The following is a 14,402-nucleotide window of genomic DNA, read 5'->3' on the forward strand; positions in this document are numbered from 1 at the left end:
GTCTTCGCCTTCCAGCTTGTGAGCTCCCAGCAGGACTTGGTTTGTGTCACCTCAGCCCAAGAGGGGAGCCGGTTGCGGTCATCATCTCCTTTTATGGAGGAGGAGGTGCTGACTTGTGGCCACTGAGGAGCTGACCGTGACTCAGAGCAGGCAGCTCAGGCTGAAGGCTCCTCTCCAGCAGAAGCCACCCTACCCTCCACAGCCTGTCACGTCTGAGAGGCCGCGCAGGGCGCCAGGGTGTGCAAGACCTTGGGAGGCCCGGCGAGGAGTGGCAGGCGGTCGTGATTTGCACACGCTTGCCGTGTGAAATATTCTTGCATTTGAGATTCAATTTTTTTCACTGAAAAACGATTCTTTGGACTTTTAGCCGCGGGGAGTTTTGGAGGGTTGAACACACCAGGAGAGGGGCTTTTGGACCCCAGGAGGCGTGAAGGTTCTGGAATGATCAGAACTGTCAGACATGCTGCGCACCATGGCCGCTTATTTTCCCTTTTTTAATGGTAATTTGATGAAGCTGGACCTGAAGAAGCAGCCTGGTACCTTGTGACAGGCATGGGGCTGGAGATGCTGTCCCCCACTGAACCAGTGGTCACAATGGATAACCCACGTCCATGACCCTGAACTTCCGTTGTGTGGGCTCCTCTAAAGGTTTCAGGAGTCTGACTCGAACAGCCAAGCGCTCGCCCGCAGAGGCGGAACCCGTGGTGGAAGGGCCGCGAGGTGGTGCGGGGACTTGTCTTTTCACCTTCTGTTTTGGGAGTGGGATGATTTTTATGAATCACATCCTCTCCTTCAGCCTTTCCACTTCGTGGGCAAGGAAAGGGAGGACCACTGGACTTGCCAAGGGGCACTGGCGTTTAATGGGACTGGAAGAACCACCCTCTGTGGGAAGCCGTCCTGATTTAGCAGAATCAGACTAGACAGAGCCATGGGTCGCAGAGGCCTGGCTTTAGGAACTGCCGGGAAGCATGTGGCGCTGCGTGGGAGTGGCTCCCTGTCTCCTTCTGGAATTTTCCCCCTAAGAGAATGGCTCCCCTAGCTCCACCCTATCCTGTCCATCACAGAAGAAGTCCTGCCCCCTTTACCTGATATTATAAATAAAGGAGAGGCCAGAGCTGGTGCGGCCATGCCCATCATGCCCTGTCTCCTAAAGAGTATTGGCTCTCGTGTGTTTATTGAGTAGATTAGTTTTTTGGGTAATGGAAACACCCTCCTCCGGCAGTCAACCCTTTCCTCCTCCATGAGGGACATGGTAGAGAGGATCCCCATAACTCTTGAGGTTGGGTCTTCAGATTCCTTTGTGCCAAAACGGGATGTTGTGAAACACATGTGGGAAATCAGCCACAAGGACCCCACAGGGCAGCAGAGCCAGGTCTGAGCCTCCGCGCTCCCTCCATGGGGTGGCCCTTATTTTGCAAGGTATCAGCCGATGACCCATTGGGTGGAACACTGGCCACCCAGACATCCTAACGGATGAAATGTGCTGATGACCTGTGTTTCTAAACTCAAGACGGCAGTGGCCTGCCCTGGGGTGTGCACCTGCTAAAAACCCTCTCCTAGAAACAGCAGTTTATTCACTTCGGGGTGGGCCTTCAAATTAATATCTCACCCAGGACCCCAGGGAATACTGATCGATTAGCCCAACTTGGGAAATACTTTCCTGAATTATCCCAGTGGACTTTCATGTGCAAAAAGACAGATTGACCATGCGTGGGAGAATCTGCGTGCTTCTCCAGAAATAGTTATGTATAGATACTTCTTTGCAATTTTGTTGATATTTACTTCTCTAAGGTTTTTCTCCTCTTGAGTGATTTAAAAGTGAATTGAACAAAATGACTCAAATAAAAGCATTCAGGCCATCAAATAAAATTTCGTAGTATTCCAAAGCCAGAAAGAACCCAAGTTTCCATCAACAGAGAATGGATAAATAAGTAGTGTGTCTTCAGTGTTATTTAACAATGAAAGGAAATGAATCACTGATAGAGACTCAACCAGATGAATGTAGAAAAGATGTCAGACACAAAGGGTGTGTGTTGTGTAATTATTTATAAGAAGTTCAAGAACGGGCAGCCTTCATCTTTGATGATGGAAATCAGACAGTGTGGTGTTGTCAAGGGAGGACAGGCAGAGGATCCTAAAAGCTGGCTGAGCTGATTCTGGTCACTTCTAAGCCATCTAAAAGCCACGTGGCTTTGCTTTTCTCTGCAGCAGCACAGAAAGCCAAAAGCCACAGGAACAGCGGTTCCCACTGGTGAAGGGAAATAAATGATTTCCAGCAAATACTTGTGTCAATTAAGTATAAGAGTGCAGAAAACCCGTTGTCAAGATTTAGCTTCATACACTTTACTTGAGAAGCTGCTGGAGAAGGAGCACTGCCCAAACGGAAGTTTAAGCTAAGAAAGGAAAAAGAGGGGAAAAAAAACGTGGATTCCTCCAAGCAGGGACTGTGTTCCAGAGAAACGCTGGGAGCTGGCACCAGGGTGGCAGCGGGATGCCGGGGCATCCAGGCAGCAGTCGCTGCGGAGGCTCCAGGGCGAGTGACCGGGCTCTCGACCAGCCCGTGTGTTGGGAGGAATTGACAGGAGGGACGCTGTGCAGATGTTGGGTTCGGTGGGAAATTAAGCACAAATTAAAAGCAACGAAGGCAAGATGGTTCTTCCTTCCAGAGGAAACATGGAATCGCTCAGGAGAGGAAGTGGAGCCCCAGTCTGCCCGCCACCCAGCTGTCCATAATGCTTGCGCTGCAGTGATAACATAAACTTCGCAAGGTGACCCAGACAAAATTATGAGGTATAGATTTTGGCAGGATGTGTGGACGTCGGGATGGGTGGAGGGGGCTGGTTGGGTCCTGTGAGATAGAAGGATGTCCAGTGTAACAGCTAGAAGAGCCCGCCTGTCTCTCCTGTGAGGCAGCTTACAGGCGGCTTTTCATGGCTCCTATGGCTCCTTCGGGGGGCTGGTGAGACCCCAGGAACACAGGCTACCTTTCGGTGAAGGTTTCCTCCCTGGGGTGGAAAGATGAGAGCCAAGAGGACTGAGTAAAAAACTTATTTTTGACTTCGTAGCATACTGCTCAGGCTGTGTTCATGGTCTGTATAAACTCTATTTTCTAGTATTTACTGGTCTAATCCTTAATATTTGAATTTAAAATAACTTTCCTTTGTCAACAGTGTGCTTTCTGCTTTACGCAAATGGCAGTGGTTGGTTTTCCGGTGGTGGGGGGCTGCAGACGGGACAGTGCCCTTCTTTTCTGCACTGAAAGGGGAGCTGCCCCTGGGCTTCCTGTGCCTGAGGCTGCCTCTGTTGGGACCCAGGGTGTGGACAGGGGCTAAGGGTTTCCGTTCATCGTGGATCCATGTCTTTGGATTTTAAAATCACACACTTACCTTTAAAACATTCATAAAAGGATTTTATTTCATTTTTTCTTTTTATTTATGTATTTATTTTATCGGTCCTTTAGTCATACATGACAGCTGAATCCACTTCTGTATGATCACGCAGCGCGAAATGCAGCTCATGCTAATGGGCACCCCAGGGCCTCTCCTCCCGCCTTCCTTTCTACAGTCTGCTATATTTTGATTATTATTATCAATGCCTGATCTATTTCTAATTTCTAAATAATTAATATTTTATTTTATTTGGATTTACATATAGTTTTTTAAAAACTTGCCAGACGTGAACACAGGAATGAGGATATAGCAAACACTCAATAACTCGAGAATTATTGTGTAGTTTTCATTATTTTAGGAAAATTTGAGAAATTTCTTCTGGACCTATGTTGTTTCTGTGGTTTAAAATACCGAGGTGGTGTGAAGGAATATTTCTAACAAGTACGTCTGGGGTCTAGACCAAAGGAGCCCACACGAACTCGGGCCCTAGCGGCAGAAGCAGAAGCCGGCCCCGGAAGCCGGGTTCCCTGCCGTCCCTCCTCCCCGCCTTTCTGACTCCCGGCAGAGGAGCTGCCAAGCTGATCTGATGGCGACCATTCCCTTGGCTTCTGTAGCAGTTTACCTCTTGTTACCGTCTCACCACATGTACATACGTCCCTAAAATGGGTATTCCTGGGTTTGCATGTGTGAAAACTTGAAACGAAGTCACCGTATTACGTATTCTTTCAACTCTTCTTCATGCTCCTGGGATTTGTTCAGGTGACGGGTCATGTCAGTGAGGGTGCTTTGCAGAGAAGATGCCTAGAGAAGTGCCCAGAAAGGACAGGGAGGGAGGGAGGGACAGGAGCAGGAGGGGGCTTCAGACTGAGGTGGGACTGGCACCCACGGCAGAGGAGCGAGAAGGAAGGAGGGCGGGAAGAGCCCTGGACTGCGGGCAGCTGGGCAGCCCTCGGGAAGTCTCAAGTGGGCAGCCCCTGGGCTGGCGTGACTGCCTAACTGAGCACGAGCATGTGCAGAATGCACTGTGGTTCTGATGCTCCTGTTCGGATCCTGACTTCATAGGTCTCGGCTGGGGCCTGAGATCCTGCATTTCTGACAAGCAGCCGGATGATGCTAATGCGTCACCTGTAGATCACCTTTGAGTCTCAAGGATGTGCACGATTAGGAACGCTGCAAAGTCTGATTCTGAACACACGTCGTCTGAACGCAAGCCTCTTGCCTTTGCACGCTGAACTAGTACCTTAGTTTGGGTAGTCCCCGAGGCAGACCCTGGGTGTAGGGAGCTCCTTTAGGAGGTAATCTTAGCAAAGTCAATAATGGGAATGCTAGTTATCATTATGTGTCACTGGGCTGGGCCCCCATGGGCTCTCTGAGAAGCCTTCATATTGTCTCACCACAGGACATTGAGGCAGGGATATTACCCACCAGTCCCTTCACCTATTGGTGGAAGTTGTCCCTGCAACGAAAGCCCTTGAGGCATGAGGTTGACAGGTGCTGGGATCTCCCAGAAAGCCTGGAAAAGCATCCCAGCTTCTCGCTGTGGAAGACCTGATGTCAGGCACTGCAGGCCCAGAGTGGAGCATGTGGCAACCTGGCTCCTTCCCCTGCAGTAAGATAGTGACCTGGAGGCCACTGAGGGGGACAAGGCCCAGGAGCTGGCCTTGCTGCGGGTGAGGCTCCTCTGGTGGCGAGGCAGCAGGCATGGTTGCTCTGGGAAGCTGGAGGAGGGCCCACTGGGGTTGGCATTGCTGGGCAGAGAATGCGGTGACTGTGGACTAGGGCTGCCCAGAAGTTACAGAGGCCTTAGGAGACCTCTGCAGCTTGCAACCTTCACCTGCTGTGGATCCTACTCTCAGGAATAACTTGGCTGTGTGTCATTTGATGTCACCAGAGGACAGTCATCTCCCTGGGGCAGTTCTGGGACTGTATTTCCTGGTTGTTGGTCTTAAAGGTTCCTCCTTTTGCAGAACGCTTGGATAAGTCATGACCCTGCTACAATTGATATTTATTAGCATAGATACTCAGCAAATCGCTGAACACCAGGAACCAGTGATTACCTAACCTTCCAGGCAGTCCTGGCTCTAGCGAGGCAGAACCTCCTTCCTTCCCTGGGTGGATAAAAGGCCCAACCCTGGCGGAGACTCTTAGAGCAGCTGAGCGCAACAGAAGCCACGGCTCACAAAGGCAGGAACACAGGGTCCTGCGTAAGCAGGGTACAGTGGCAGCTGGCCCCTGGGAAGTCTGCTGACCTCTGCTTTCCTCTTGCTTCTGGACATCTGTCCTGTTAGGACTCTAGTTCTGGGCCTGGGCAGGCTCATAGGTGTGGTTGCTTCTGCTGAGTCCAAGAAGCTAAGGAAGTCTGGTGCTTTCTGAGAGCACAGATTTTGACTGGGGTCACGGTTGGGCAGCCCTCCCACCCTGGGTCACACCATAGCTTGGGACCGACTCAGTGTGCACAGAAACATTTCCAGCCCTCAGCAGTTCTGAAGCAACACCACCACAATGCACAAAGGTAAAGGTCTTTGCGGAAGGGCAAAGGCTTGGAAAGGGGGGACCCCTGCACCCTCGTCAGCACACATTTGCATTTTTGCGTCTTGACTTTCTCTGCAGCATTAAGCTCGGAAGTCCCATCCAGGAGGTACGTGCAGGATCTCAGCCACCGCGTGTGGGTTCTTCAGGGCCAGACCCTGGTAATGGTCCCAAGGAAGGAACGGATGGTTCCAAGTGAGTGGCCAAGGCCTGGTGCGGGCAGCCCCTGTGGCCAGTGCTGCCGTGGTCAGCCTTTTACTTCACAGGTGGCGTGGTCTCTGGGTCTGTCCTCTTGTGGGCAATGATGGACAGAGGTGGTCCTGGTGCCGTCTGGGCTACAGGAATGAGTCCAGGCGGGCTGAGGGGGAGGGTGGACAACCTTCTATGTGAAACTTGGAGGAGTTAGACCAAAGAGTGGGACCTACTGGAAGACTCGATTTCAAATCCACCAGAGGCTGACTTTTGTAATGGAAAGAGTTCCTCAGGGACAGGGAGGTGTCGAGGGGCAGGGTGACCACTCCGTGAAGGCTGGTCAGCCGGTCGTAGCCTCTGCTGCCTTCAGTCTCTGCTCAGAGATGCAGCCATGGAAGGGGCGACAGTGACACCTTTTGCACTGTTCCCAGTCACCGTCACCTTGATGCCATGCAAACACCTGGAGACCCTAGAGAAGGACAGAGGGATGCCCATGTACCTGGGGCTGTTGGAGCCCAGTTGCTGCCTGTGTTGTAAAAAGGACGGGGAGCAGCCGGCGCTGCAGCTCGAGGTGAGGACAGAAGACAAGGGTCCAGGGCTGCCTGACCGGGAGAGGGTTGCTGTGTATTGTCCAAGGGGCTCATTTACTATTCTTAGGCATGTTTATTTTTGGTTCTTTTGGGGTTGTGTGTATTGTGACAGAATAGGAAAAAAGTTGTAGTGGTGTTTTGAATGTAGTCTGCTAGAATCGCCCATTTTATTCTACAAAAGTAATCAAGCAGGAAGTGCTGGGGCCCGATGGACAGCGGGCTGTGTCCATGCCTTTGTGATGCCATCAGGGTGCATCCTGGTGCTTCCGTAACTACAAAGGTTCTTAGAAAAGTACCTTGGCAGGGAGAAAGTTTCCTAAAGTGATTCCTGACCCCAACACGCCACACACACACACCCACTGGGTAAAACCACCAAGGACATTTTTTAGCAGTTAACCTATCACAAAGTGCATGCCTTAATTCAAATATCTTTTTGAACAAAATTGCCATTTTAAGTAAACAAAGATAAATCTCTAAAACAAATATTTCAATAATTGCAATTTTCCATTATTTAAAAAATTACCATGTGTTATAGCAATTTAAAAAATTACCATGTGTTATGGTAATTAAATTAGGTGTAGGAATTTTCTCAACCCTTTTCAATAAAAAAGCCTGGGCAGACACTTTGATGGTGAGATATGAAACGGTGGCTGTCAAGTCGGGCGATTTTGCCCTGGCATCGGGAAGAGCTCAGAAACGGTGGTGCACGGGCCAGGCCAGCCCCAGGGTGGCACCATCTTAATTCCCTAGTATGAACTGAGTCCTCCCAACCTGTTTGGAGTGGGGAATGCAGACAGATAGGGAGAGCCATCGTGGAAATACCCATGTGCACGGAGCATGTGACAGTCCAAGGTGACAGCTCTGGTTGGCCCTCTTCTTGCTCTTCAGAAGAGAGGCATCAAAACCCTGCATGACTCGGGCGAGCCCGTGAAGCCCTTCCTCTTCTACCACAGCGAGAACGGCAGGACGTCGACCTTCGAGTCCGTGGCCTTCCCTGGCTGGTTCATTGCTGCCTGCTCCAAAGGAGACTGTCCACTCTTCATGACCCAGGAACTGGGGACAACCTACGTCACGGACTTTGAGTTGATTGGAGAGCATCGAGGTCAGTCTGGGGCTTGGGCAGATTTCTCCAGCCAGCAACAAAGTGTTTCTGGCTGGAACGTGGTCACACTGACCCATTCAAGGAGGACAGGCAGAGCTGCCACTGTTGGGCCCCGTTTTCAAGAGTGGACATCAGGTTGAAGGGAAGACAGACAGGACAATCTCAGCCTGGAGGAGGAAGGGAGATCCAATGGTTGGGTTTTCCACCCAAGGATTTCTTGCTGTCACCCGCCCACCCCAGTGTATCCATGTAATGACCTAAGTCTAGCCGCCCCCCAAATATCCATGCAATGACCTGGGTTGCTTGGAAAATGATCAGGGGAAATTGAGGCCTTTGCCGTGCCATAGAGCTAAAACATGGCACCAGTACAAAAGTAATAGAGAAGGTCTTCTTCATACCCTTGATGCTCCAATGAAGAAATGAGGATGGGACTCTTTTGTCTTAAATTCCAGGTCTCTGGATTCTCTGATATGTTACTCTGTGGCGTTGAACCAAGACCTTTTGGATCCCAGCAGGAAGAAGCCACTGTAGAAGTTTCCACAAAACGGAGAGAGCAAAAAGAAAGTTGAATCCCTCCTGGGCTCGGCTTCCCTCTCAGTGAAGCCTATATTCAGGTTTGGATGAAGAACCGTTGATGTTTACAAAGTCTTCACCTAAAGTACTATCACTCCACCTCAGGAGGAGTTAAATTTGTGGAATAAAGGTTTTTCACCTCAGTGGAATGACTTTAAGGGAACAGCATGGTTGTGACACTGATTCCTTGCATTGTGAGGCGCTTTAGAGCTTCCAGGTAGGTTCCCATGTAGTCTCTCATGGCAAATAGGACCTGCGGGATGGTTGGGACGGTGGTCAGTTCATCAGCCAGCATCTCCTAGGCCCTGGGACTGGGGTAGTTGGGACAACCAGGGCTCTCCCAGTAGAAACCATACTCTACACTTAAGTGCACAGTGGGGCACACAGGCACCTGAAAACTGCCCCTCTCTGCCCTGCAAGGGTGTCAGGAGCCTCGGTGGGCTTTTCCTGTGAACTCACAAACCACCAACACCACAGGGCTGTCGCTCACTGTGAGGTATTTTTATTCTGAAGGCCTGTCTTTTCCCATTTCTTTTTAAATACATGGTTTCTTCTTAAAAAATATCACTTGAGATTTTATCCTTTGCAATAAGATGATTCTTCAAATCATCCGTAGAGTCCTGCTGTAATTTTTTTTTTTTTAACCTTCTATCACGTTTTCACTTTCCCTCCAGCCTTGGAGAAGGATGCGGGAGACTGTTTTCTGGATCAATTGACGACTCCAGGCGCGGGCGTCATCCCCGCCTCCTCTCCCCACCCTGACACCTTCTCCTTTGGGCACTGGAACAGCTGGGTTGCGGGTGGAGATCCCAGTTTTCTCGGCACAGAGCTCTCTGAGGTTTCTCTTCCTGGGGCTCCTTCAGGAAGCGGGCCTGTTCCTCTTCTGCATTCCCTCTGCAGCTTTCCCAAGAGCAGTGGGCCCACCCGGACACTTAGGGCCATCAACAATTATGCTGGGTTGGCGGGCACAAGCGGAGATGCTCTTGGATCCCCTGAGGCGGATGGTCTCAGGCAGAGCTGGGCAGGAGCCCGGCCACCTTTGCCATCGCCTGGAACTTTTCTGAAAGGAGTTCGACTGCTTTGGGAATGTCTGCTATTTATTTTCCTTCTTTTTGGTTTTCTTAGAAATGCTTAGGGCTTACGACAGTTCCTCCTAGAACCCCCTGGGATACGTGCTATCATTTTTATCATGCGAGAGCCCTTGATGTGAGATCGTTTGCTTCACACAGTTGAAGTGCAGGAGACGCCTTAGTGACTCGAAGGCCACTGCTGACAGCAGGTCGCCAGGGCTTTGGAACCTGCTCTGCTGAGGTTCGATACTATTGAAGAGCAGCTCCTTGTTTTTCCTTCCCCCCCAGGAACCACCATCTACTCTCTGTTTCCACCAGCTTTGCTGGCTGAGGTACCTTGTTTTGAAGGGAAATCGTGCAGTATTTACTTGGTCATCTGTGACTGGCCTATTTCACTTAGCATAACGTCCTCCAGGTTCACCTGGGTTATCCCCAAAGGCAGGCTTTTCTCTTTGCTCAGGTTTCATGGAATCCCAATGTCCGTGTATCCCACCTTTTCTTACCCACCCCAATGGGCATTAGGTTGTTTCCGTAACGTGGCTATTGTGCATAAGGCCGCATGAACTTGTGTGTGCAGAATGGACTAATGGTGTTGACAGAAGACCTGAGGCCGTGAAAGTCCTAGAGGAAAACAAGGGAAATCTTCATGACCAGATTTCTTGGACTTGACCCAAAAGGCAGGAGGAACAAATGCCAAACTAGCCAATTGAGGCTAAAGTGGAAGGGAAAAGCTTCCACACAGCCTATCAATTACTGATAAAGAGTATTAATTATCCTACTCTGACAACTTTTTTCTTGTGTTTTGGAAACTGAGTCTGGCTATGTTGACCAGGCTGGCCTTGATCTCCTAGGCTCAAGCGATCCTCTTGCCTCAGTGTCCTGGGCAGCTGGGATGATAGATATGCAGCCATATTTAGCTTATGACTATGTTTTTAGTCAAATTATCTTACTACTTTTCACAGTTTGTTTAAATTACTTTTGATTCTAAATTGTTTGGTACCTTGTGTTCCCATCTGCCATATCTTCTTTGACTGATCTTTGAACCCTGACTGATGTTTTCCCGAGTCCACTGTCGGCCACACACCATCATTTCACCATTTAACGGTCACACCTGTCTTTTTGCATCTTAACATCTCTGCAGTCTCCTTGTGTGCCCCTAAAGTGGACAGCGTCTTACAATATGGTGAAGCAGGTGACAGTCATGACTTAGGTATCACATGTACAAATTGTGTTTAGACAAATGTTTCCCTTTTGACGTTTCATTCAATAAATCATCAAAAAGTCACTTTTTAAAAAATAATTATTTATTTATTTTATTTGTTGTAATTAGTTTTACATGACAATAGTATGATTTATACATTTTGATAGATCATTCATAAAATGGGGTGTAATCTCTCATTTTTCTGATTGTACATGTTTCCTGGTCACATGGGTCATGCAGTCATGCATGCACATGAGGTAATAATGTCTACTTCTCTCTACTGTCCTTCCTACCCCATGCCCTGTCCCCTCCCTTCACTCCCCTCCTCCTAATCTAAAGTAACTCTATTCTTCCCTATCCACCCCCCATTGTGAATTAGCATCTGCATATCAGAGAAAACATTTGGCCTTTGGTGTTTTGGGTTTGCTTGTTTCACTTAGCATGATATTCTCTAACTCCATCCATTCACCTGCAAATGCCAGAATTTCATTCTTCTTTAATATAATAAAAATGACTAAAATACAGAATAAGGATCACATCTTAAAGGCTGTGAGAGGAAAAAAGCAAATTACATATAGGGGAAAACCAATTCAGATCTCAACTGATTTCTCAACCCAGACCCTCAAAGCCAGGAGGTCATGGAACAACATATTTCAAGCTCTGAAAGAAAATGGATGCCAACCAAGAATTTTATATCCAGCAAAATTAAGTTTCAGATTTGAAGATGAAATAAAAACCTTCCCTGATAACGTTAAACAATTCACAGTTAGAAAGCCTGCACAACAGAACATTCTCAACAAAATATTCCATGAGGATGAAGTGGAAAAAAAATTGAAAACCAGAAAGTGAGGAATACACAAAAGGGTAGTCAAGGAGAAATTAAATCAAATTAAAAGCCAGAAAAAGCCACTTTTTGAAGGAACACAATCCCGGTTGTTGTTGGCAAACAACAACCTTAAAGGTCAACAAACCAGCATCAGGAAAACCGTGGACGGGAGGCCAGGGCCTCCAGCCTGCTGTGGAGCACCATGTGGGGACAAGGCAGAGAGCCCACTGCCCAGTGTCGTCCCCGTGCCCTGGTGGGCACTGGGCAGGAATCACGCAGCAGCACCCACTGGCGACTGTGTGTGTTTGCTGGGGTCAAACCTGATGCACTGCACTGATTGTACTGGACACGCAGCATGTCTCCTGATGAGCTGGGTGCTGCTACAGCTCTAGGGAAGTGGAGACTCAGGGCGCCTGGTGCTGTTTGGGTGCCTGGTGCTGTTTGGACGTTTGCGGGATCCTGATCAGGCTGGGAAAGCGTCACCACTTTCTCCATTCACATGATGAAATGCATGGTCTCATGGCTGAACATCTGCTCCCCAGCATGGTTTCCACATGGGAAGAAGATGTCAAGGAAAAGCCGAGGTGAGCCAGGACCTACTGGCTGCCTCCGCATGTCCGAGAGAAAGAGCGGGAAAGAGCGGAGGACATGATGGAGGGTAGGCAAGGCGTGGCTGACCCCAGGGCAGCGGGTCCTTGAGCCTCTTCTGCTGCATGGACAATGAGTTTGCCTGTGCCTGGCTCCTTGACCACGCCCGGAAGTTGTCCCCAGTTTAAATAAGGGACTCGGGCTCAGGGCTGGAAAAGCCTCCGCAGATGCCATGCAGCAGGAAGGTAGCCTCGAGAAGTTCTGAACACACAGCTGCTGAGTGCAAGTCCCACACCCCATACATCAAGTGATGCTCATAACTGCCTTCCACAGGGCCCCTCAGTCTCCAGGCACTGCAAATGGATGGGGTGCCGAAGAGCTGGGAGCTGCAGCTTGGCCTTGGAGGAGAGCTGTACCTTGGAGGAGAGCTGTCCCTGGGAGGAGAGCTGTCCCTTGGAGGAGAGCATCTCTTGGAGGAGAGCTGTCCCTGAGAGGAGAGCTGTCCCTGAGAGGAGAGCTGTCCCTGAGAGGAGAGCTGTCCCTTGGAGGAGAGCTGACCCTGAGAGGAGAGCTGTCCCTGGGAGGAGAGCTGTCCCTGGGAGGAGAGCATCTCTTGGAGGAGAGCTGTCCCTGGGAGGAGAGCTGTCCCTGGGAGGAGAGCTGTCCCTGGGAGGAGAGCTGTCCCTGGGAGGAGAGCATCCCTTGGAGGAGAGATGTCCTTTGGAGGAGAGCTGTCCCTGGGAGGAGAGCATCTCTTGGAGGAGAGCTGTCCCTGGGAGGAGAGCTGTCCCTGGGAGGAGAGCATCTCTTGGAGGAGAGCTGTCCCTGGGAGGAGAGCTGTCCCTGGGAGGAGAGCTGTCCCTGGGAGGAGAGCTGTCCCTGGGAGGAGAGCTGTCCCTGGGAGGAGAGTGTCCTTGGGAGGAGAGCTGACCCTGAGAGAAGAGCTGTCCCTGGGTGGAGAGCTGTCCCTGGGAGGAGAGCATCTCTTGGAGGAGAGCTGTCCCTGAGAGGAGAGATGTCCCTGGGAGGAAAGTGTCCCTGGGAGGAGAGCTGTCCCTGAGAGTAGAGCTGTCCCTTGGAGGAGAGCTGTCCCTTGGAGGAGAGTGTCCCTTGGAGGAGAGCTGGCCCTGGGAGGAGAGCTGTCCCTTTCTACTCTCCTGAAAGGAGCTGAGCCCATCTTCAGAGACACTGTGTCCCCACTGGTAACCTCTCCTGGGACTTGTTGGGAGGACTTCTGCTTACTGGGTCTTCTTTCTTCTGCCCCAGGAAAGGTGTTCCCAGATCCCAGGGAGCTGGCTCTCTAGATGGGACAATTTCCACGCACCTGACGTGGGAGAGTCCCGCCAAGTGCTCCTGCTGCTTGGCTTGTTCCCACAGTGCTGGGACCTGCTCGCCTCTGCCCTTGAGCAGCTCCACGCTGGCTGACCTGTGCTGCACCTGTCCTTGCCCACCTGCAGCCTCACAGGAAGCTGCTGTCTGGGGAGAGGAGCCTCCACAGAAGCCCTGCCTGAGCCGTCCCAGCACAGGGAGCTGTGAGAGAGCCAGGTGTCCCCAGGAACAAGGAGAACGGGCCACACCACGTCCCCTGAGCCCTGCTTATGCTGGGAAGCCGCTGGTTGCCATTCCAAGCCCCCTGCTGTGCCCCTGGCCTGGCCACAGGTGGGATCATCGGGGCTGGAATCAAGGGACAGTAGTGCTCCTTGAGCAGAGTTGTTGGGACCTTGCTCCCTGCACCTCACAGCAGTGCGAGGGCCAGGGAAGGACGGAAGACTCTGTTTGGAGGGAAAGTGAAAATGGGAAGACCATCCACGAGGCCAGGCTAAGCCCGCACAGAGGAGACCGACCGTCAAGCAGCAGGAAGCAGTGCTTGTCCCAGGGACGTGCCAGCTGCAAGGCGTCCCAACACCTCCTTCTCGGAGTGGCCACTATGTTCTCACTAAGAGGTTTTATGCTTTAAAACTCTGCACAATCAGAAATTCGACTGTGTGGATTATAACAGGAACAAGGGAGCTTCTCAACTTTGCCAAAGTGATACGAGTCCCTGTCACCAAGAAGCAGCCTCAGTTTCCAGCCTGTGTGCAGTGGTTTGGGTAAAAGCTTACTGGACACGACATTCCACGTCCTTCTCACCTCTGCACTGTAGGGGACACAGGCCTGGATCCACTGCCCCCTCTGGGCCTGGCTGCAAACCCCTCTTCAAGCAACAACACTCTTCTTTGATCCCATTGAAACATGAATCACCAGGGCGGATTCACCAGCCTGTCGCTGTTCTTGACATTTCCTTCTTCTCTGCACCTGATGTTCTTCTCCTCACTCCACCCAAGGGGAGGCAGGCCCGGACA

At 50.7% G+C, this 14,402-nt stretch overlaps 1 protein-coding gene across 4 annotated transcripts; it reads left to right on the forward strand.

The window, feature by feature from the left end:
* The first annotated feature begins 5,641 nt into the window (after nt 1–5,641).
* On the forward strand, nt 5,642–8,480 carry LOC124975672 (interleukin-36 alpha-like). 4 transcript variants are annotated; one of them, XM_047538262.1, is made up of 5 exons: nt 5,642–5,901; nt 6,000–6,113; nt 6,542–6,681; nt 7,589–7,802; nt 8,315–8,480. In XM_047538262.1, the coding sequence occupies exons 1-5, from the start codon at nt 5,892–5,894 to the stop codon at nt 8,401–8,403; spliced, it is 567 nt and encodes a 188-aa protein (XP_047394218.1). In that variant the 5' UTR covers nt 5,642–5,891; the 3' UTR covers nt 8,404–8,480. The 4 variants fall into 4 exon arrangements, with proteins under 4 accessions (XP_047394218.1, XP_047394219.1, XP_047394217.1 ...); XM_047538263.1 differs by having other exon boundaries at nt 8,255–8,446; XM_047538261.1 differs by lacking the exon at nt 8,315–8,480 and having other exon boundaries at nt 7,589–7,977.
* Nucleotides 8,481–14,402: the final 5,922 nt, after the last annotated feature.

The sequence above is a fragment of the Sciurus carolinensis genome, unplaced genomic scaffold (assembly GCF_902686445.1).
Source record: "Sciurus carolinensis unplaced genomic scaffold, mSciCar1.2, whole genome shotgun sequence".
Lineage (NCBI taxonomy): Eukaryota > Metazoa > Chordata > Mammalia > Rodentia > Sciuridae > Sciurus > Sciurus carolinensis.

Coding starts and splice junctions, on each gene's coding strand:
- LOC124975672 (XM_047538261.1), top strand. Junction 6,114..6,541: donor GAAGGAACGGATGGTTCCAA/GTGAGTGGCCAA, acceptor CACTGTTCCCAG/TCACCGTCACCTTGATGCCA. Junction 6,682..7,588: donor AGCCGGCGCTGCAGCTCGAG/GTGAGGACAGAA, acceptor CTTGCTCTTCAG/AAGAGAGGCATCAAAACCCT.